The 24247-nt window shown below is 37.9% G+C and overlaps 1 protein-coding gene across 24 annotated transcripts in view; it reads right to left on the bottom strand.

Moving 5' to 3' along the window:
- NRXN1 (neurexin 1) overlaps window positions 1-24247 on the bottom strand; it is a 1133502-nt gene that overhangs the window by 44915 nt on the left and 1064340 nt on the right. For 2 of the 24 annotated variants that reach the window (XM_073897736.1, XM_073897737.1), the window contains exon 1: window positions 16832-16958. The exons of the other annotated variants lie outside the window; for them this stretch is intronic. In XM_073897736.1, the coding sequence (XP_073753837.1) occupies window positions 16832-16864 (33 nt within the window). In that variant the 5' untranslated portion in view covers window positions 16865-16958. Of the gene's footprint in view, window positions 1-16831; window positions 16959-24247 lie in introns of those variants that run through there. 24 annotated transcript variants of the gene reach the window in all.

Here is a 24247-nt window from a genome sequence, read left to right as displayed (position 1 = left end):
GAGCGCACCGCAGGGATCTGCTGGGTTTGGAGACTCCACACGGGGTCGGGTGCCAGAGATAGAGCTGCTCGGTCACAGGCCGGGTGAGCACGGAGTGCGGCCGGAGACGAGGGAGACGGGAGTGACTGCTTTTCTCTGGGGGCGCACTGAGGAGCGGGGCCCCGAGTTCTCAGCTCCTCCGGGTGGAGATTGGGAGGCCACCATTTTCGCCCTGGTCCTCCAAAGCTATACCGAGAGCATGCAGGGAACAAAAGCTCCTGAGAGCAAACCAGAGCAGCTTGCTTAGCCCTGACCGACAAGGGCGGGGCAATTCAGCCTCTGGCAAAGACATTTGGAAACCATGGCAACAGGCCCCTCCCCCAGAAGATCAGCACGAACAGCCAGCAAGCCAAGACCAAGTTTACCCATCAAGGAGAACAGGAGAACTTCAGTGCTTAGGGGAATACTGCACATAGAATTCATGGCTTTTTTTTTTTTTTTACCATGATTCATTAGTTCATCAAAGTTAATTTTTTTAACTGTTTTTTTTTAATTTTTCTTTTTGCTTTTTCAACCAACATCAATCCCTTTTTTAAAAAAAAACATTTTTTATTTTTCATTTTGAGTCATATTTTATCCCTTCATAGTAGTTACCCTTATTTTTGGCATATATATATATAAGTTGTTCTCTCTTTAAAATTTTGAGATACAGCTTCTTCTAACAGATCAAAATATACCCTAAATCACTAGTGTATGGCTTTGTTCTAGTCTCCTGCCTGATCACATTCTCTCCCTTTTTCCTTTTTTTTTTAAATCTTCTTCTTTCCTTTTTCAAACATCTTATCAATTCCTTTTATAAAATCTTTTATAATTTTCATCTTTACAGTCATCTTCCATTCCTTCATTGTATCAACCCTTATTTTGTACATATATGTCTTTCTTCCTTTAAAATTTTAGGATGCACTTTTTTCTAACAGACCAAAATACGCCCAAAATCTAGTGTGTGGCACTGATCTATGCACTAGCCTGATCATATTTGATCATATTCTGCTTTTTTTGTATTGTTGTGTTTTTGTTTTTATCTTTTTTTTATCTTTTTTTTTCTCTTTCTTTTTTCTTTCTTTCCCTTTCTTTTCCCCTGGTTTCAGATCTTTTCTGATTTGTATAGAGTATATTTGCTGGGGACGTTGTTAACCTGTTAGTATTTTGTTCTCTCACTCATCTATTCTCCTCTGGACAAAATGACAAGACGAAAAAAATCACCTCAGCAAAAAGAACAAGAGGTAGTACCGTCAGCCAGGGACCTACTCAATACGGACATTAGTATGATGTTGGACCTAGAGTTCAGAATCATGACTTTAAAGATACTAGCTGGGCTTGAAAAAAGCGTGGAAGTTCTTAGAGAAACCCTTTCTGGAGAAATAAAAGACCTAAAATCTAACCAAGTTGAAATCAAAAAGGCTATTGATGAGGTGCAATCAAAAATGGGGGCGCTAACTGCTAGGATAAATCAGGCAGAAGAGAGAATCAGTGATATAGAAGACCAAATGATGGAAAATAAAGAGGCTGAGAAAAAGAGAGAGAAACAACTATAGGATCACGAGGGCAGAATTCGAGAGATAAGTGATACGATGAGACGAAACAACATTAGAATAATTGGGATCCCAGAAGAAGAAGAAAGAGAGAGAGGGGCAGAAGGTATATTGGAGCAAATAATAGCAGAGAACTTCCCTACTGTGAGGAAGGAAACAGGCATCAAAATCCAGGAGGCACAGAGAACCCCTCTCAAAATCAATAATAATAGGTCAACACCCCGACATCTAAGAGTAAAATTTACGAGTCTCAGAGACAAAGAGAAAATCCTGAAAGCAGCTCGGGAGAAGAGATATGTAACCTACAATGGTAGAAATATTAGACTGGCAACAGACCTATCCACAGAGACCTGGCAGGCCAGAAAGGACTGGCAGAAATCTTCAGAGCACTAAACGAGAAAAATATGAAGCCAAGAATACTGTATCCAGCTAAGCTGTCACTGAAAATAGGAGGAGAGAGAAAAAGCTTCCAGAACAAACAAAAACTAAAGGAATTTGCAAACACGAAAACAGCCCTCCAAGAAATATTGAAAGGGGTCCTCTAAGCAAAGAGAGAGCCTAAAAGCAGCATAGATCAGAAAGGAACACAGACAATTTACAGTAACAGTCACCTTAAAGGCAATACAATGGCACTAAATTCATACCTTTCAATAGTTACCCTGAATGTAAATGGGCTAAATGCCCCAATCAAAAGACACAGGCTATCAGATTGGATTAAAAAACAAGACCCATCAATACGCTGTCTGCAAGAGACTCATTTTAGACCCAAAGACACCCTCAGATTGAAAGTGAGGGGGTGGAAAACCATTTACCATGCTTGTGGACACCAAAAGAAAGCTGGGGTGGCAATCCTTATATCAGACAAATTAGATTTTAAAACAATGACTGTAATAAGAGATGAGGAAGGACACTATATCCTACTTAAAGGGTCTATCCAACAAGAAGATCTAACAATTGTAAATATCTATGCCCCTAACATGGGAGCAGGCCATTATATAAGGCAATGAATATCAAAAGCAAAGAAACACATTGAAAACAATACAGTAATAGTGGGTGACTATAAAACCCCCTGACTGAAATGGACAGATCATCTAAGCAAAAGATCAACAAGGAAATAAAGACTTTAAATGACACACTGGACCAAATGGACTTCACAGACATATTCAGAACATGCCATCCCAAAGCAACGGAATACACATTCTTCTCTAGTGCCCGTGGAACATTCTCCAGAATTGATCACGTCCTAGGTCACAAATCAGGTCTCAACCAGTACCTAAAGATTGGGATCATTCCCTGCATATTTTCAGACCACAATGCTTTGAAACTAGAACTCAATCACAAGAGGAAAGTCGGAAAGAACTCAAATACATGGAGGCTAAAGAGCATCCTACTAAAGAATGAATGGGTCAACCAGGAAATTAAAGAAGAATTTAAAAAATTCATGGAAACCAATGAAAATGAAAACACAACTGTTCAAAATCTTTGGGATGCAGCAAAAGCAGTCCTGAGAGGAAAGTATATAGCAATACAAGCCTTTCTCAAGAAACAAGAAAGGTCTCAAATACACAACCTAACCCTACACCGAAAGGAGCTGGAGAAAGAACAGCAAATAAAGCCTAAACCCAGCAGGAGAAGAGAAATAATAAAGATCAGAGCAGAAATCAATGAACTAGAAACCAAAAGAACAGTAGAACAGATCAACGAAACTAGGAGCTGGTTCTTTGAAAGAATTAACAAGATTGATAAACCCCTGGCCAGACTGATCAAAAAGAAAGGAGAAATGACCCAAATCAACAAAATCATGAATGAAAGAGGAGAGATCACAACCAACACCAAAGAAATACAAACAATTATAAGAACATATTATGAGTAACTCTATGCCAGCAAATTAGATAACCTGGAAGAAATGGGTGCATTCCTACAGATGTATCAACTACCAAAACTGAACCAGGAAGAAATAGAAAGCCTGAACAGACCTATAGCCACTAAGGAAATTGAAGCAGTCATCAAAAATCTCCCAACAAACAAAAGCCCAGGGCCAGATGGCTTCCCAGGGGAATTCTATCAGACATTTAAAGAAGAATTAATACCTGTTCTCCTGAAACTGTTCCAAAAAATAGAAATGGAAGGAAAATTTCCAAATCCATTTTATGAGGCCAGCATTACCTTGATCCCAAAACCAGACAAAGACCCCATCAAAAAGGAGAATTACACACCAATATCCTTGATGAACATGGATGCAAAAATTCTCACCAGAATACTAGCCAATAGGATCCAATAGTACATTAAAAGGATTATTCACCACGACCAAGTGGGACTTATCCCTGGGCTGCAAGGCTGGTTCAACATCCGCAAATCAATCAACGTGATACAATACATTAACAAAAGAAAGAACAAGAATGATATGATCCTCTCAATAAATGCAGAAAAAGCATTTGACAAAGTACCGCATCCTTTCTTGATCAAAACTCTTCAGAGGATAGGGATAGAGGGTACATACCTCAATATCATAAAAGCCATCTATGAAAAACCTATAGTGAATATCATTCTCAATGGGGAAAAGCTGAGAGCTTTTCCCCAAAGGTCAGGAACGCGGCAGGGACATCCACTATCACCACCGCTCTTCAAGATAGTATTAGAAGTCCTAGCCACAGCAATCAGACAACAAAAAGAAATCAAAGGCATCCAAATCGGCAAAGAGGAAGTCAAACTCTCACTCTTTGCAGATGATATGATACTGTATGTGGAAACCCCAAAAGACTCCACCCCACAACTGCTAGAACTCATACAGGAATTCAGTCAAGTAGCAGGATATAAAATCAATGCACAGAAATCAGTGGCATTCCTAGACACCAACAACAAGACAGAAGAGAGACAAATCAAGGAGTCGATCCCATTTACAATGGCACCCAAAACCATAAGATACCTAGGAATAAATTTAACCAAAGAGGCAAAGGATCTGTACTCAGAAAACTATAAAATACTCATGAAAGAAATTGAAGAAGACACAAAGAAATGGAAAAACGTTCCATGCTCATGGATTGGAAGAACAAATATTGTGAAGATGTCAATGCTACCTAGAGCAATCTACATATTCAATGCAATCCCCATCAAAATACCATCTACTTTTTTCAAAGAAATGGAACAAATAATCCTAAAATTTGTATGGAACAAGAAAAGACCCCGAATAGCCAGTGGAATATTGAAAAAGAAAAGCAAAGCTGGCAGCATCACAATTCTGGACTTCCAGCTCTATTACAAAGCTGTTATCATCAAGACAGTATGGTACTGGCACAAAAAACAGACACATAGATCAATGAAACAGAATCGAGAGCCCAGAAATGGACCCTCAACTCTATGGTCAACTTATCTTTGACAAAGCAGGAAAGAATGTCCAATGGCAAAAAGACAGTCTCTTCAACAAATGGTGTTGGGAAAATTGGACAGCCACATGCAGAAGAATGAAACTGGACCATTTCCTGACACCACACACAAAAATAGACTCCAAATGGTTGAAAGACCTAAACGTGAGACAGGAGTCCATCTCCTAAAGGAGAACACAGGTAGCAACCTCTTCGACCTCAGCTGCAGCAACTTTTTCCTAGAAACATCGCCAAAGGCAAGGGACGCCAGGGCAAAAATGAACTACTGGGATTTCATCAAGATAAAAATCTTTTACACAGCAAAAGAAACAGTCCACAAAACCAAAAGACAACTGACAGAATGGGAGAAAATATTTGCAAATGACATATCAGATAAAGGGCTAGTATCCAAAATCTATAAAAAACTTATCAAACTCAACACCCAAAGAACAAAGAATCCAATCAAGAAATGGGCAGAAGACAGGAACAGACATTTTTCCGAAGAAGACATCCAAATGGCCAACAGACACATGAAAAAGTGCTCAACATCGCTTAGCATCAGGGAAATCCAAATTAAAACCTCAATGAGATACCACCTCACACCAGTCAGAATGGCTAAAATTAACAAGTCAGGAAACGACAGATGTTGGTGGGGATGTGGAGAAAGGGGAACCCTCCTACACTGTTGGTGGGAATGCAAGCTGGTGCAACCCCTCTGGAAAACAGTATGGAGGTTCCTTAAACAGTTGAAAATAGAGCTACCATATGAGCCAGCAACTGCACTACTGGGTATTTACCCCAAAGATACAAATGTAGGGATCCAAAGGGGTACATGCACCCCAATGTTTATAGCAGCAATGTCCACAATAGCCAAACTGTGGAAAGAGCCAAGATGTCCATCGACAGATGAATGGATAAAGAAGAGGTGGTATATATACACAATGGAATATTATGCAGCCATCAAAAGGAATGAGATCTTGCCATTTGCAACGACGTGGATGGAACTGGAGGGTGTTATGCTGAGTGAAATAAGTCAGTCAGAGAAAGACATGTATCATATGACCTCACTGATATGAGGGATTCTTAATCTCAGGAAACAAAATGAGGGTTGCTGGAGTGGTGGGGGGTGGGAGGGATGGGGTGGCTGGGTGATAGACATTGGGGAGGGTATGTGCTATGGTGAGCGCTGTGAACTGTGCAAGACTGTTGAATCACAGATCTGTACTTCTGAAACAAATAACGCAACATATGTTAAGAAAAAAGAAAAAGAAGAAGATAGCAGGAGGGGAAGAATGAAGGGGAGTAAGTCAGAGGGGGAGATGAACCATGAGAGATGATGGACTCTGAAAAACAAACTGAGGGTTCTAGCGGGGAGGGGGTGGGGGGATGGGTTATCCAGGTGATGGGTATTAAAGAGGGCACGTTCTGTGTGGAGCACTGGGTGTTATGCACAAACAATGAATCATGGAACACTACATCAAAAACTAATGATGTAATATATGGTGATTAACATAACAACAAAAAATTAAAAAAAAAGAGTCGGATGCTTAACCAACTGAGCCACCCAGGCACCCCTCAAAATATTTCCTCTCAGTGTCACAGAATCCATTTGGTTCTCCTGACTTCCATGAGGTCTAAAAATAATGGCTAGTAACTTAGCAATTTTATATCCATATATTGGTTTCAAAATTTGATTAAGTGACACAAATGGGGCAGAAAAAAGCAACAGATGCCAGTAGCATCCTTCTATTAGAGAGAAATTAAAAGAAGAGAGACAAAGCAAACAGGAAATAAAAAAAAAGAATGAGCAGAAGAGAGAGAAAAGGAGAGAAAAAGTTTTCTCCACCTGTTTCTTAAGTGGGAGGGTGGTTCAGTTCATTTTATAAGTGAGACCAATGACAGAGGTCTTTCACACTTAGGAAAATAGGATTAATGTCTCATTCAGTGAGATGTGAAATAGGTCTTGTTTCCAAAATTCTAGAAAGGGGTTTAAGAGGAAAAAAAGCATTAGAAAATGTACAAGTGAAAATAGGACAATTTATCAAACCAGCTCTGCTCCAGGACTAACCAACTCAACTGAGTCTTTAGGCTTTAACTGTCTGTGGCAGCAAAGACCTCATTCCTCTTAAACCCCAAACCTTCAGACACAGAACAGAAAAGTGGGCAGTAGAGAATTTTCCTGTTCTTGAATATTTCTCACCAAATCAGAGAAGATAAAACAAATAGAAGCAATTTCTCAGGGACTTCAACTAAAATGGGCCAAGAATGGTGAGTTATCAGATGAAATCCTGTCCGAACCCAGGCATACTTTTCCAAAAGTTAATTCTACTGGCTACAGTAGATTTGAGATGGTAAGAGGAATTACTCCCAATAAAAGAAAAAAATATATAATAGGTGATTAGCCAGGAAAGACACAAAGCAGGGGAAATTGGTCACGTGCTCCAGAGCGCCCGTAAAAGAATCCAAGCTTATACTTCACAAAGCCATAATGGAAGGGACTGGCTGAGAAGTGTGCGTTACCACACACCTCGTAACACCTTGCCCTTCTTCACTTTCCCTGGTGCCACAGTGGTTCTTAAGCTTTGCGGGGTCTACAGTACACTTTAAAGTTGAAGTGTTTCAGCTAACTGTGTTTTGGGAGTCTCATCTATTCTAAGATTATATTAAAAGTTAAACCTCGACTGTACCTATCAACTGGTGCTCCAAAATGCTGGTTTTCCAGAATATCCACCAAATCCTGTCTATGTTTAGATGATGATAACAAATAGAAAAAAAAATTAAAAATGCAATCGCTGCACCTTCCATATATGAAGGAGTCTTGAAATTATAAATGTCAAAATTCTGATTTCATTTGCCTGTGTCTACAAATATTTCCCTGCTAATTATTTCAAATTACTATAGACATTTTGCAAGATTTTACATATAAATTGTGAACATCCATAAAAATAATTTGTCCTACACATCTAACCTTTTGTTCACAATATAGAAACACTTTATTTCTTATGTTTATAAAGAAATGTTTACAAAGTCTTGTTCTCTGAGGATCTCACTTGGCACTTATCAAACTTATTTTTTCATAAATCTTTATCAGCGATGAGAATTTTTCTCAGACTGTGTTGTTGATTGCTTATGTCACCACTTTTCTTTCCAGTTCCATTAGAAGCCACAGGGCACCTTACTTCTTGTAGAAGAATGTGAAACTGATTTGAGGATGAAGGACTTCTAGTCTAGAGTATGCACCACTTTATAAAATGTTTATTGATATAAAACCTAAAAATATACACGGTAGGTACAGTATTCATGTGGCTAATTATTTAGTAGATTCAGCCCATGATTTTACACCACAGGATTCTTAGTAGGAATACCAGCAGGGGAATCAGAGTTTCCTGACACATGGCAATAAATATTTTCACTTACAATTAATAATTTAGCTCTTTTGGTATTCATTGTATGGAAGATAGATTTGAAATAATTTCAAGGTCTTTTAGCAAAGGTAGAGGTTTTGGCACACAAGAACAGCAGTATGGGGCTCCTTTCCTTTGTTTTCACAGAATTTTGCTTGCTTCTATCATGCACACACTGCAGAATTTTTCCTCATTTGTCAAGATGATGTTGAAATGAAAAGATATTGTTCCTTCTATAGCATTTCCTATTGTGGGTTTCTAGAATTCCAAGTCACTAATTCTCTGCAATTTACCAGCCTTGCCCATCGAATGCTAATGAGCCTGTATATTCTTGATTATGGAAATGGAAAAGGAGATTTCCCTCAAATTAATGCCAGCCAAAACTGGAATTAGTCTCACACCAGTTTCAAAATGAAAATTCCCATACGGAAATTACATATATAAATTCATCTAAAATCTCAGGAAGATGATTCAACAAAATGAAAAGCAGTCTATGTTTTAAGACCACTTTTCTTTAAAAACTTTTCTTCTAAATGAAATTCACATCCATTCACACTCCAAAATCATCAAGTATTAGAGCTACGAAGCCCTCACCTTACAAATGGGGAAGTCAAGTACCAAAAAATTGAGCAGATGGTTCATCACACCAATAACAGTAAAAATTTCTCCAGTGCAATCTCTTTACATAAGTTCATTAAAAAAAGGTTTTAAGATTAGATAAACCCCCAAAATAACCCATTCACAATGGGGTGTGTTGAATTTGAGGCAAATTGGGGGTGGTTGTAAGGGTCTAAAGTTTAGAAGAACAATCTAGGCTGAGAATGGTATAAATTTCCCAAGGAAACAAAAAGAGAACCTCAGACTAACTTCAAAATAAACCCAAAATATATAACGGTACAAAGAAAAAAACAGATATAAATAAAAAGGGCTATTTTTCTGTTAATTGTTTTTCCTCCTAAAATACTTGAGTGGATGTTTCAAGGTAGAAATTCTGGGTAGTTTAGTAAGGAGGGTTCTCTTAGGTATTGATGGGATTCAAAGGGAGTAATGTTGACATTTTGTAAATATAGTCTGATAACACTCATTGGCAGAAATTCTTTAAAAAAATCTCTTCTCAAAGAGCATAGTGAACATTATTTTTTAGCAATGATAAAAGAAAAATGCTTAAATAAAACATTAATATTGGGGAAGCTGGATGAAGAGTGAATTCTATGTATGCAGCATTTCTATGTATTTTAATTAGAGCATTTATTTGAAAACTAAAAAATAAAAGATACATAATCTAATCAAATCTTATATATTACATGTAAGTTGGTCAAAATGGTATTTATAGAATAATTTTCTTTAAAAAGATGCAGATATATTCACAAAGGAAAAAAATTACCACAACCACAACAAAATAACCTATAAATCCAACCCCCTTTCTAATATTTACAGACACAAAGCATGCATTATCCTCACTTGAATGGTATGTCTTTGGAAATGTCCTTACACTGTAGACTTTCAAATAAACCAAGTATATACTTTTCTACTACATCTTGTCATTTTAGAGCCTCGTCTTTCTTCCTAAAGTACTACAAAGAGTTGAGCATCATTTAGGGAATTGCTAGGTAGAGAGAGAGAGAGAGAGGGCTAAAATCAGTATTTACTTTCTTATTGCATCAGTAGCCTTCTGTTTAAAATGATACTGTCTGCTGCAATTGAAATTTCACTGGCTACCTGTGAAACCACAAAGTCAGGAATCTAGGAAACCCTTGTTGCATGGATGCCTTCAACCACTGACCTGAGCTTACTATCTCTAGCTTGAGATTTTGAAAAGTAATCAAGAAGCATTCAATTTGATATTTTGCACCTAGCTATCATTTCAGTCAGTACTCACGACTGGTTCATGAAGTCTCCCATAATTTTTCACTGTATTTTAAACCACTTACTGAGGAAATAATAGTATTGATAACTATTTCAATAACACGAGTGGACTGTTTATGTAATTATCGCTCTTCAAAATTGTTTCACTCAAGGCCAAGCCCTTGCTTCCTGCCTATACCATCTCCGTTCTACTTTCTTCACAGTGGGTATCATTCGAAAAAAAAAAAAAAGAATCAAAGATAGAGAAGGAAGGAGAATCAGGCAGATTGAAAATTATTGCTGGGGTGATTTACAAACACACTCAATTTACAAACACACTCAACATACAAACACACTCGTAGCCTTGAGATAGTTATACTTACTCCAAAGTGTCTTAATTTACTACTGGAAAAACGACTCAATACTTCAAGTCATCCCATCAGTAAAAGGAAACCAATATCTTCTATTTTAAAGGAAATGTTTAACAGTGAGGGCTAATTTTAATGAATAAAGAGAATGAATACAAACCAAATAGGCAGGGACTTTTAAATTTAAAAAGTTGTACATATTTTACATTTACTTTTATTACTCACAAAGCATAAAGACCGGCTTTTAAGAAATCAGTATGTTGTCCTGAGAACATGTAGGATAGGAACCAGCCACCTTGACTGATTTTGAGACAAATTCCTGGGAACCCTGCTTCCTATTCACATACCCTCGGTGCCCTACATCATTTCAGAGGCGGGTACTGGTGTGATGAGATGCGTCGTTCACGTGATTGGATCTGATTATTTTGTGTTGCATAACTAGGGCTGCTTAAACAAACACACGGAACATATAGCAGAATAACATCCATGCATCTGCTTAACCCATAGTGACCTCTCCTTTCTCCAAGCTACCATGAAGTATATGGCAGATGTGCAGCAAATACGTGTTCATCAACTGATGCTATAGGGTAAAACAGTTCAGCTTTCAGTATTCTAGTTTTATGTGTGTTTGTCCTGACTCCTCAACTGGACTTTTAAGGCAAGAGATACTTTATTATCCTCTGAGTCACCCATCACATCTAGCAGTTTTGGTATAGATGAATCAACCAGTAGATATCTTAACAGATCTTAACTATCAAATGTATAAAAAAAACACTGAGATAATTGCTTATATAATTGTCAATATTCTGGAAAGAGAGAATACACTTCTTGAAGGCTAAGAAAACTGCTGACAAACCAAGGAGTAGCTGTTCCTCCCAGAATTTCTAGTTTGTTTATGTATCCTTTAAACCTATTATTAAGCAGGGCGCCTGGGTGGCTCAGTTGGTTAAGCGACTGCCTTCGGCTCAGGTCATGATCCTGGGGTCCCGGGATCGAGTCCCACATCAGGCTCCCTGCTCGGCGGGGAGTCTGCTTCTCCCTCTGACCCCCTTCCCCCTCGTGCTTTCTGTCTCTCATTCTCTCTCTCTCTGAAATAAATAAATAAAATCTTTAAAAAAAAAAACCTATTATTAAGCAGCTAAATATTTAGCAGTGTTTTTATACAGACACATATTACATTCAACTCTGAAAATCCTGTAGTCCTGCTACAAACCTAATGAATGGATCCACTCAAATCTAGCCGTGCTAATTAAGAGAAGTCATGATATGTATTTGAAAACAATGATTTTTAAGCCAGTGGGAAGGTAAATGGTATAGAAAGCAGATCTAGTCATGCAAGGAGACCCATTATATAGACAGTTCACACACGAGTAATTGAGAAATGACACCTAAGGCCATACCAATGCAACTCCAAAATAAGGAGCTTTTTAAAAAGAATCAAAACTCTATGTAATATTGATTTGACAATAAAATAGTAATATTTCAAAGTCAAAAGATAGTTTTAGTTTTGTACATATAATGCATACTTTATTATATATACATAGTATTTATATATGTAATCAATTTTTTGTATACATAATAAATATTTTTTATTGTCAGCAAATTCATTTCACTGGACAATTGATTGGGAAGGCATTGTCTTTGAAGCTCTAGCAGAGTTTTCAATCTGAAAAACGTGAAAAGATCAGAGAGGTGAAGGCATTTCGCCATAGCATTAAACCCCCACTTTACCTATGAAGTTACCAGTAAATCTAGGCTGTGAATTTATATAATCCTATTTTTGGTCAAAAGTGTGAAATATGCTGAGAATCAAGATTACGGTATCCTACAAAACCCATTGTGTTTTAATAAAAAAGCAGTGGAAACAAAGATGAGAACATACAGATTTCTTTAGGAGACTAATTTCTTTTGGTCCCCTAAGATAACATTCAAGTCATTCTTACCACTATATTATAGTTGCGGGAAAAGAGTAAGAAAAGTATTTGAGTCTTTCTGTTATCAAGAAAATAATTACACTGTGGCTTCACATGCAGTATCAAAAAATATATACAACATATATATTCACAACACATATATACACACCACACACACATATACATACACACACATGCGAATATACATACAATGGAATATTATTCAGACATAAAAAAGTGAAATCTTGTCATCTGTAACAACATGGATGGATCTAAAGGGTATAGTGCTAAGTGAAATAAGTCCATCAAAGAAAGACAAATGCCGTATGATTTCACTCATCTGTGGAATTTAAGAAACAAAACAAATGAACAAAGAAAAAAGAGATAAACCAAAAAACAGATTCTTAACTGGAGAGAATACTCTGGTGGTGGTCAGAGGGGAGGTGGGCGGTGGGATGGGTAGAAGTGAAGGGGATTAGGAGCACATTGATCATAATGAACACGGCAGAATACTTAGAATTGTTGAATCCCTATATTGTACACCCAACTAGTAAAACCGTGTATGTTAACTCTAATGGACTTTGAAAAAATAAATTAAAATTTTATACACACACACACACACACACACACCCCACAACAATGAAAACAAAAACATGTGACTGATTTTGGAAAATAGTCCTGGGATAGTTACCAATGCTTAATCAAGGGAATTCAAACGAAGGTAAAAATCTGAGGAGCAAACGGGAATGTATAGTGATACATCGCTCATAATTTATGTCACAAAATAGAAAATATCTCTTATATTTTTGCTTTTTCTGGTTATTATGCAGTTTGGACTCATATTGTCTTAATGTGCTAAGGGAAACTAGAGATACCCATGGGTTTATAATTTTCTATTACAAGAAACAGTGTTAGTGGATATCCTGGAAATTGCTTTTCTACTAGATATTACTGCGCTTGACTCCATTCTCCGTACCAGAGTGATGAGAGAAGGGAGGCTTCCGGAGATTCAAGTATCATTTCTCAAGTAAATGTACGGAAGGTGGCAGAAAGTAAAACCAATCTTCCCAGGTCAATATGGTAACCTTAGTAGAAGTCAAAGAAATTGAAAGCCTAAATATACACAAAAATGTATAAAGCAGAACTTGGTGTCATTATACTTTGCTGAGTTTATACATAGCTTATTGTTCAGTAAAATTGTGGTCTGGAGCAAATGGTGTTTGAGTCCACAAACAACAGGTAAACCAGTAGAGAAATAAAAGACAGGAAGGAGAGGAAATGGGAAATGAAGGAGAAGACTGAATAATAAAAGGTACCACTTGGTCCAAGTAAAATTAAATATTCACTAACACTGTTCACCTATGAATTTTGCTAGTGCTCATTAACACTGGAATTAAGAACACTAATTTTGACTGGGAAGAAATCTTGTTTCAAATGCGTAATTTTCCAAATGGGCAGAGGGTAAGCTTAGTTCTCAAAACATTGAAACTTAATATGGACAAAGGTTGAAAGTCCCTGGCTACATCTTTTTCCCCCCATTTGAAAACTAAAAAGTGTAAGCCAAGAGGGTTTTTCCCATCAATTAGCATTCTGCCTACTGCATCCACCATATAGTTAATTGATTGCACTTGTAGCTTATAAATGCACCCAGATGCTGTGGGATGAGCACATTTCGTAAATTAAAGGAGCATATGGAAGGCACACAGACAGTAACATTTCATCATAACTACCCAAAACATTCTTAATATGTAATGCTACATCACTAATTACTATGTAAATATGTGTTTCCCTGGTTAATGTCTTGGTGAGAAATGTGTTTGGCAGTTGAGCCCAAATGCAATTTTGACCAGCCATTTAATACCACTTCAGCACTCTCCTAGTTTCATCCCACTTTGCCTGGAAGGAGAATGTGGCTCTCAGCCTATTAGGCAACCTTGATTGTGCAAAGTCAGTGAAAATGTTTATTCTTTCTCAAGGGGTCATCTTACTTAAGAAACACCAGTCAACCCTCCAAATTATAAATATCTGTCCAAAGTTCTGTCTGCAGGCTCTATGTCTTCCTGAAAACATGAGCTGGAATTTGCCAAATGAAGAATGTCTGCTGCTTAATGGACACTCTCATCAATTTCTAAGAAAAGGGCAAGGAGGCAAAGGACTGCATAAAGTATAAGAAACTGGCTTAAATCTTCAACTCTGGGGAAATTAGTATCAATGATCCGAGTAAATTATCTTGAATACCTCAAGGTGTCAAAGGTAAAGGCTTCATTCTCTGAAATAGGTCAGAGTTCTTTGTCAAGCCAAGGTTGAAAAGTCAAGAGAGACATGCAACATGGCAAAATTTCCTTCAGAGAGTGGAAATTCTCTCCATATACAAGGTCCACCAACCACATGATTAAGTGAGCTGTAGGTGACCCATAGATCAGAAGATGTATATTTAAACCTTTAAAACTTGTGTTTTAGTGATAGATTTTGGCAGCATGATTTCGGTCAAATTCACTTGTATTCAGGACTGGAAACTGTGTCTAAGGTCACCTTAAAATTTTGGAAGAATTATTAAAATTACAGAATTTAGAAGGAAATTGATTTTCATTTATTTTCCCAGTCTTATGGCCTTTCTGGGTCTAAAGACTGTGCCCAGTTCTTTGCGCAGCTGGGTGACAGAAAGTTTGAGAGAGGATTCTGAGAGATTAATTTCATTTCAGAATTTGAACTGGGCACTGGTAAAGCTCCCAAGCTTCATGATAAAATCAACAAATACTTAAATAAGCCATTCAAAGTTATTCTAGAAACGAACATCTATTTATAAGCCGGAAGTAAAATAATAGTAGATTAGTCAGCATGGGCTCTTAATATTTTCAGAATTGAAAGCTTACTTAGGAAAAAAGTTAGCAAACCTTACAGATGCTTGAATCATCTAAGGTCTGGTATATAAGTTTAGTAGTTACTGCCACATTTATATTTAGATACCACCAACTCAAATCATACAATAGCTTAATTTTAATTTTGCTCCTACTTTTCCTTTACAGGGCAAAGAGAAAAAGGTTATGAACAACCAACAGACAACACACCACCTACAATCTGGCAAAGCAACTTCTATTCATGAGATTTCTTCCCTACTCTATGCCTACTCTATGAAGCAGGGGCTACCTAGTTTAATGAAAAATATTTGTTACAACAGACGTGACATTCTATCTCATAAATTAAAGGAAGATGCAACCAGGAGTTCCCTTGAAAAGCAAGGGCAGGCTTCCTTCACTAACGGGCGGATCTTCCCCTCCCGGCTCCCCTTTTCTGATGTGCAATCCCTTCTGTTCTCCATCTGCTCCGCCCCCACCTATTGTCTCCACTCACTGCCAAGCATGCCAATCCCATCTGGCCACACTCTTGCTTCTGCTGGCTCTAATTCCCAGGGGCCTAGAAAATATTTGAATGCCAAGGCTCTTTCCCTCTTCACAAGAATAAGGACTTAGCTAGGAAGGTATCAAACAATTCCCCAAAGAATTCACACACACATGAACATGCATATAATCTCTCACATACACAGACAGCAGTTTTAGAATCCTTTCCTATGCTAACATTAAAAATATATATATTTCAAAATTCTTTTACCTCGATGCATTTTTAAAAATTAAAATCTTACTATCTTTGAAGTAATCAAAATTTATATTTCAAAAATACCAACTTTCATTAATCCCAGGCATGCATTTTTTCAGAAAGCAGAAGTAATTAGTGTAAGTAAATGTTATTTAAATCTTACCATCGTGAAATATTTCCATTAGTTAATCAGGTTTAATCGTTGACCACTAATACATTTTCTGTTGTACCAAACATACATCTAATTCAGGCATTCCAGCTTTACAAATTCTCCACGAAAGGCCACTCTGCCGCAAAAGCATGCATGGTCAGAATCTAAGCATATTTAGGCAAAATTATCACCAAGTCATTAACAATAATAAAGCAGTCTGGCAAGTATTGAAAGCAGCTTTTATTCATGCTTTTACTTGAACCAATTTACTACATAAATACATATATATACACACACACACAATTCTTGGTTGTTTTTGCCACAAGCATGCTAAAAAACCTCTGAAGCTCACAAAAAGCAGCAAACAAAACTAGAAGCAACCATGCTCAGGGTTTAAGGACATTAAAAAATTAAAGCAACCTTTCTACATTTCAAATAGAGCGTGCATCAATTTGACATGCAATCTCCAAAAAGAAATATTGTAACATAAATCTTAAAATTAGTTTATCCAAAAGAGTTTATTCTTATTTTCATTATTATTGTTCTTAGGCTTCTGGTATCTTAAACCCTGCATGCTGCAGTTCTAAGCTGTGCTGAGCACCGGCTGTGAGAGAAGAAGCTACCTGCGAGTTTTCACAGTGCCATCTCATATCCATGTCTGTCTGGCTACCCTGCGTGCTTAGAGCTTTTTTCTTAATTCTTAATGGAAATCCTAGGAAATTTAGTCCATCCTCTGAAATCAATACTGGTGACAGGAGAGCTCCCTGACTCAGTGGGAGATCAAGATGATAAATTGCCTGCGCATCAGCCTGGCCTATCAGTGCCCTGCACACAGATGGGCGAGAAAAGACACAGAAACGGCTCTATCAGTCACGTGTCACCAAGGAGCCAATGGCTAACGCGCTACTGCAGGAAGAGATGCTGCAGTTCCGTCTGCAGTTGACGAGGCTGTTGGTACACAGCCCAGCCCGCGCCCCGCTCAAAAAGTCTAGGCATCGCTGCTGTTCAGTTTGCTCCCTGGCTGTGACTGCACAGAAGAACGGACATCTCTCTAGGTCCGACCCAAATAAAGACCTGTTTTCATGCACAGGGAATTCTCTCTGTATTACTTTCGAATCCATTGTGATCACAAAACAGAAGGGAAACTTTTTAAACATCTTAACCCTTAACCTTTTCTGTGCGTCCCTCCAGATAATTATCATGTTTTCACCTAATATTAAATTAGAAGCCTAAACTGTGCAATTAGCATTCAACCCTCCTAACAGAATCGCCGCAAAGCTTTATAATTGTAATTATAATTTTATTTCCAAGTTAACGAATGACTTTTTATTTTTGAATGCCGTTTATAATGAGTATTTTTATGGGATGATTTTGTAAAGACAATTATGCAGCAATAAGAAGTACATTATTATGCTTTTCTGCCAATTAGAACTGCTCCTCTTTAAAGACGATTTAAATCCCAATAAATATGCCATTTTATCAATCATTAAAAATAAAAACAAACAAGCACCAAAGGATATACATCTCATTTCCTAAAGCTTGAAGAACAAATGTATTATATAGTGATGGAAATATGGACTTATTTTTTGTCTTTCCTCTTAAAGAATTCTTTGGGAAGCAAAGGCTCCACATCTGGAATACCATATGGAATCATATTCCCCAACACATCTGCTTCCATTGATCAGTGTGTAATAAAAGACATGTTGCATAGTTCTTCAAGGTACTGAGATGACTGTGTCCAGTCTGACGGGTGAAGTTGTAGGTGATGAGACTACCATGTTTTTCAAATGGCAATATGATGGAGATTAAAAAAAGAAGAAGAAGAAGAAGAAGAAGAAGCTCAAAAGAAACAGTGAACTATCCTCAGGAACAACAGAAAAAGTACGAGGGCACTTTATCATTTTTCATTGCCCAGTTTTAATTATATCCATGCATTTTCAAAGATTACTTCTAACTCGTGTAGAGTGACCCAGCACTACTTAAAAATTTTTTTGAGAATAAGTACTGATAGATGTGCCCTCATCAGTAAATTTTCACTGAGCTGTAGGAGGCTGAAATTCCAAAGCTCATTTCGCCTTGGGAACTATTTTTTAAACACATTCTTGAAACACTGACCCTGCCAAGTTTTCTGCAAATTTCTTTCTGCTCTTATTGACTATCAGGAAATAATAAAGCACTTTTCAAAGTTTTAAAATATATATTGCTTTGTGTTTATTCTATTTGGCCTATTATTCAATAATAACAGAATCCTCAACAATCAAACTTTACTTTTTTAAAGGAAAAAATTAAGGCCCAGAACACTTGTCATCAAAAAGAAAGCAATAATAATAAAACATCATCAAACCTATTCATTGCAATACTGTAATAGCCAAAAAGTAGAAACTATTTAGTCATCAATAGTAAACTGATCAGATAAATTATGGTACAGTCTTACCACAGAGATACTCTGCTGCTGTAAAATATAATGTGGCAAATTCAAATGTGCTGATGGGAAAATATCTCTAAGATGTAATGTTATTTAAACATAAAAGGTGCAATTTTTAAATTGTTTGAAGTCTGTATACACACTAAACACACACATGTTTACAAATGTAAATATGCAGTTGCATATGGAGAGGAAACTTCCAAAAAGACATAAAATATCAGTTAATAGTGGTTAAATCCGGGGAACAAAGCTGGGGTCAAAGGTGGGACTGGGGCATAGTTATGACCTCACTGATATGAGGAATTCTTAATCTCAGGAAACAAACTGAGGGTTGCTGGGGTGGTGGGGGGTGGGAGGGATGGGGTGGCTGGGTGATAGACATTGGGGAGGGTATGTGCTATGGTGAGCGCTGTGAATTGTGCAAGACTGTTGAATCACAGATCTGTACTTCTGAAACAAATAATGCAATATGTGTTAAGAAAAAAAAAAGAAGAAGATAGCAGGAGGGGAAGAATGAAGGGGAGTAAGCCGGAGGGGGAGACGAACCATGAGAGATGATGGACTCTGAAAAACAAACTGAGGGTTCTAGAGGGGAGGGGGGTGGGGGGATGGGTTAGCCTGGTGATGGGTATTAAGGAGGGCACGTTCTGTGTGGAGCACTGGGTGTTGTGCACAAACAATGAATCATGGAACACTATATCAGAAACTAATGATGTAATGTATGGTGATTAACATAACAAAAAAATTTAAAAAATTTAAAAAAATAAAATTAATTCATTAAAATGATGGTTTAATTTAATGACTGCTAGATACTTGAACAAAAATGTTGAGGGGAAAGGAGGGAGACAGAAAGAAGAAGACCTGCGTTTTTTTCATGTTAAGAACATAGGCTTGTGTGGGCAAAAAGGAGCTGCCAGAGACAGGTTTGGCAATCTGAGCTGAAGACCTTCACAAACCTTATTCATCTTCTACTTCTTTCATCTGTGAATACCTATAACAATACAAACTTTCAGGTGTTAAGAGCTTTACAATTTGTAGTGACAATTCACCTAATTATCTCTGATTCTTAGAGGTAAGAACTGAGAAGTAAATGATTTGGCTAATTAGCAGAGCTTTGGGCAAATTAACCCCTCCAAGCCTTAGTTTTCTCAGCAGGATGCAATTAGCAAGAAGTGGCAGAGCCAACCATGAATCTTAATTTAGGATATTGTTTACTGTTGCTTGAAAGGCAAGATAATGTGCATGTTTTTTAACCAATAACGGTGTAGGGCTGAAGACAAAACGAAATTCACTTTCTTGTGTTTCCTACTTGGCACAAGCTTATTTTATCCAAGAGACAGAACTTGGCTTATAGATTCTATTGTTCACTCTTTTGTGGCTGTTGTTCAGAGTTCTAAGATTTTAAGAGATATAAATCTCTTAAAAGATTTTTTTCTAAACGCCTGGGTGGCTCAGTCGTTAAGCGTCTGCCTTCGGCTCAGGTCATGATCCCAGGGTCCTGGGATAGAGCCCCACATCAGGCTCCCCGCTCTGCGGGAAGCCTGCTTCTCCCTCTCCCACTCCCCCTGCTTGTGTTCCCTCTCTTGCTGTCTCTCTCTCTGTTAAAAAATAAATAAAAAATCTTTAAAAAGTAAATTAATTAAATCAAAGGCTTATAATTTGCATTATTAAAGGATTTTTGTGTTTTACACAAAGTTATTCTGAATCAGTGGTTTATGGGGGGGGCGATTTTGTCCCCAAGGGGACATTTGACAATGTTTGGAAATAGTTCTAGTAGTCACACCTGGGGAGGGGCTACTAGCAGCTAGTGGGTATGGCCAAGGACACTGCTAATCATCCTGCAATGCACAGGATTGCCCCTACGACAAAGACCTACCTGGCCTTAAATGTCAATAGTGAGATTGCGAAACATGAACTAAATACTATGCTTTTCTACCTTATTTACAAAGAGGATTAAAAAAAAAAAGTACTCTGTACTATGAGATGTGTATTGTTTAGTGGCAAGGAAGAAAGTTGAGGTGGAGAAGAGTGGAGGCCTGAGGACCAGGCCCTGGATTCCTCCAAAGGTAAGAAGTCTTGGGAAAGAGGAAGAAACAGCAAATGAGGAAGACGAGATAAGAGAAAAATCTCCTAGTGTGGTGATCTGGAAGCCTATGGTAAAAAGCCTAATGGTAGCAAAGTCATTAGGTCTTGTTCAAATGCTGCAGACAGGTCAAATAATCCACTTTTCATAGTTTGTTGTCATTGTTGTGTTTTAAAGATTGATTGATTGATGGGGAAGAGAGAGCACGTGCCCAGGAGGAGGGGGAGCGGCAGAGGGAGAAGGAGAAAAGCAGACTCCTCATTGAGTGGGGAGCCCGAGGCAGGGGCTGGATCTCATGACCCTGAGATCACCACCTGAGCCAAAATCAAGAATCCGAGGCTTAACCAACTGAGCCACCCAGGCGCCCCCTTAGTTTTGTCTTTAATTTAAACAAAGGGTTTGAAAAATTAATCTCACCGAAATTAACCATACAAAAGACTTGAGGTCCTTATTCCTCCTCATGTTTGGATTTTTACAGATGTGGCCAGAAGAGGTAGTATTTACAGGGGCCACAAGAAGGCTATTTGGAGAATCTGTGAAGGGGAGGAGGCTTTCATGACTCTCAAATTATACTTCTTAGGCTATTTACAGTTGTAGTTGCTTTATAGTCCACAAAGCTGTACCTGTAAACAAGCAAGTGAACAAATGCTATTTCAGGCCATCTCGTATCACTGTGCGCCAAGGAGGCAGAGAGCCACTGCGTGCCCCTAGAAACAACGTCTGCAGCCCTTCTCTCCAAGCCCCCGGCCAGTCTTTTCATCCATAGACAAGGTTTCTGGGAACAGAGTTCTCAGGGACAGCTTCAGGCACTTTCCCTCTGTGACTCCTGTCAGGCCAATTTCTACACTTGGTCAAGCCTGTGGCATCCAGGGTCAGTGCAACATTGCTGAGACCCACGGCCACCTGGATTACTAGGACACTGGAGCAGTTTTAGGTCAATTTAATGCTCTTTTTGATAAGCAAATATTGCAGGAAAGCAGTAAAGAAGAGAAAGGAGAGAGAGAGAGGGAGGAAGATAGGAAGGGAGGGAGAGAGAGGGAGGAAGAAATAAAGAAGGGGAGAGAGGGGGAGAGAGGCAAAGACAGAGAGGGGGAGGCAGAGATAGAGAGGGAGAAAGGAAAGAGATCAATAAAAAGAGCCGCAGATCTACAGATATAATTACATACTGTGTGGTGTGAATGAACGTTGCATGTCATAATTCTCTTTAGATAGATCTTTACAACTCCAAGAGGTTTTATAGTTTGCATAGTCCAACTCCTTCATTTTACAGATGAAGGATTTTGATGCAGAGAGGTTAAATAACTTGGCTTGAGTTAAGTTACAGTGGAATTCTTCCCAATCTAGTCAATGGGTGAACATGATACTGGCAAGTTTCAAGACGCTTTCAAAAATCACCATAATCATCAACCAGAGTAACACTTAGAGGAAGGGGAAAAATGACGTCAAGTAAGAGACAAAGGATGACTTCAAAGACTCCTCCTTGCCCCAGTGATGCTGGATTAAGGCATTGAAAGCCTTGGTTATCCAGGCAAGAGTATGATCCTCCAATGAGCATTTATAGGATATGAAACACAAAAGGAGAAGTTTTGAGTCTCCACCTTCAGAAGAATATGTGCGTCTTCTGAAGACTTTTTTTAATGCAAATTCTCTTGTCTGTATTTGCACCATAGTCATGATGAATGAGAAGTAGGATGCCTGGATGACTTTTAAAAGACATATGTCAGGAAGTAAGCTCTAGTTGTGAGAGAATATACGTGGGGAGATATTCTGGATCATTTACATTTTTTAAGAAAAGGGGAAAAATAGAAATGGTAGAAAATCATACTAGATTGTCTTGGTTTAAAATTTTTATTGTTTTTGCTTTTTCTCCCTATAATGATAGTCCTAGTTTGATGCCATGGAGAACCACTAAACTTCTGTTAACTATTAATTTAATATTTGCAAGTAAAGATCAAAGGTAGGATGTGAATTAATGTCTAAATAAATAAAATTTCATATATTCTAAATCTTATTTTTTTCTGCTACTCTAGTGTTATGGATTTTGTTTTTTACATTGATTATTTCTCTAGGTACATATGCTTTCTAAAAAGTAAAACCACACACAAAAAACTATGCCCCATATGATATTTTTGATAACACTCTACTCTAAAATTTATTATACTAATGTTAAAAATAAAAGAAATTGAGGGGTGCCTGGGTGGCTCAGTGGGATAAGCATCTGACTTGGGCTTAGGTTAAGCATCTGACTTTGGCTTAGGTCATGATCTCAGGGTCCTGGGATCTAGCTGCATCTGGCTTCCTTGCTCAGCAGGGAGTCTGCCTCTTCTTTTCCCTCTGCCCCACACTGCACTCTTGCACACCTCTCTCTCTCTCAGATAGATAGATAGATAGATAGATAGATAGATAGATAGATAGATAAATAAATAAAATCTTTAAAAAATAAGAAAAATAAAAGAAATTGAGGCTCAGAGGGATTAAATAACATCTATACCAATGAAGCTAGCAAGTGAAAGTCTACTGACTACACAACAAATGTTCTTTCCAAATCAGAACTACTCCTGGTGCTCCACAGTTCTTCTGTAGGTTTAGCATGCATAAGAACCAAGAAAGAAACTTGTTAAATATCCAGATTTCTGGGCCCCTCCCTGGAGAATGATTCTGCCTCTGACTTAGATGGATCCTGAAATCTGCACTGTAAAGAAGCATCCTTCCTCCATAATTCAAGAAACTCAGGATCATCTTAGAGTTTCAAATTCAGAATTCTTTTTCAAGAAAAGCCAGGTCAACAGGATTTCTAATGAATGGAAAGAGGAAGCTTTCTTTTTTTTTAAAGCATAAAATAAAAAGTGTTGGAGTAGTGTTTACCAAGAGAGAAACTAGAACAGAGAGCAGCACCATAGCAGCAAATAAAAAATACAGGTGCTTTAGAGACATCCATTAAGAGACAGTTTTCCAAATTGGACTTTACAGTGTAAAAGAATATTTTAGTTGAAAATATTTTTCAGCAAGAAAGACTGATGTGCATAGAAGAAATATGCAATTAGTAACAGTTTGAAGAATAGGATGACTCTTTTACGGCCACGGATAGATATGGCACTTGACTGCAGCAATTAGAAACCATGAATATGCAGATATCCAGGCAGGCCACTTTCACATATCCTAAAATTCACTTGTACCGAGGGGGTTTTCTTAGGATGGTTCTCTAGACCTCTAGAGATAGGTAAGTTTTCTTTTATGAGATCAGAATCCGCCAGAAATCACATCAAAGCTGCCCCAATTGTTTAAGACAGTAAATCCACCCAGAAAGAAATCCCCATTTCATGTACAACAGTGATTCATGAAGATGAAGTGAGTGCACACCGTACAGAATTCTCTTCATTGCTTTTCTCCCAGTGGGCTTCTAGGTTGGCCAGTTTGAGGTCAAAGAGTAACAATGCTAAAGTATGCTCTTTTCAGACTAATCTCTTCAGGACTTATACTGCTACTCCCTAACTCGTTTTTAAAATTTTCTGAAACTGGGGCACCTGGGCG

Source organism: Callorhinus ursinus, unplaced genomic scaffold (genome assembly GCF_003265705.2).
Source record: "Callorhinus ursinus isolate GAN/ISIS: 27379988/994484 unplaced genomic scaffold, GSC_fseal_2.0 scaffold10, whole genome shotgun sequence".
Taxonomy (NCBI): domain Eukaryota; kingdom Metazoa; phylum Chordata; class Mammalia; order Carnivora; family Otariidae; genus Callorhinus; species Callorhinus ursinus.
Note: the sequence above shows the minus strand (reverse complement) of the source record. Positions and strands in the feature narration are given on the sequence as shown.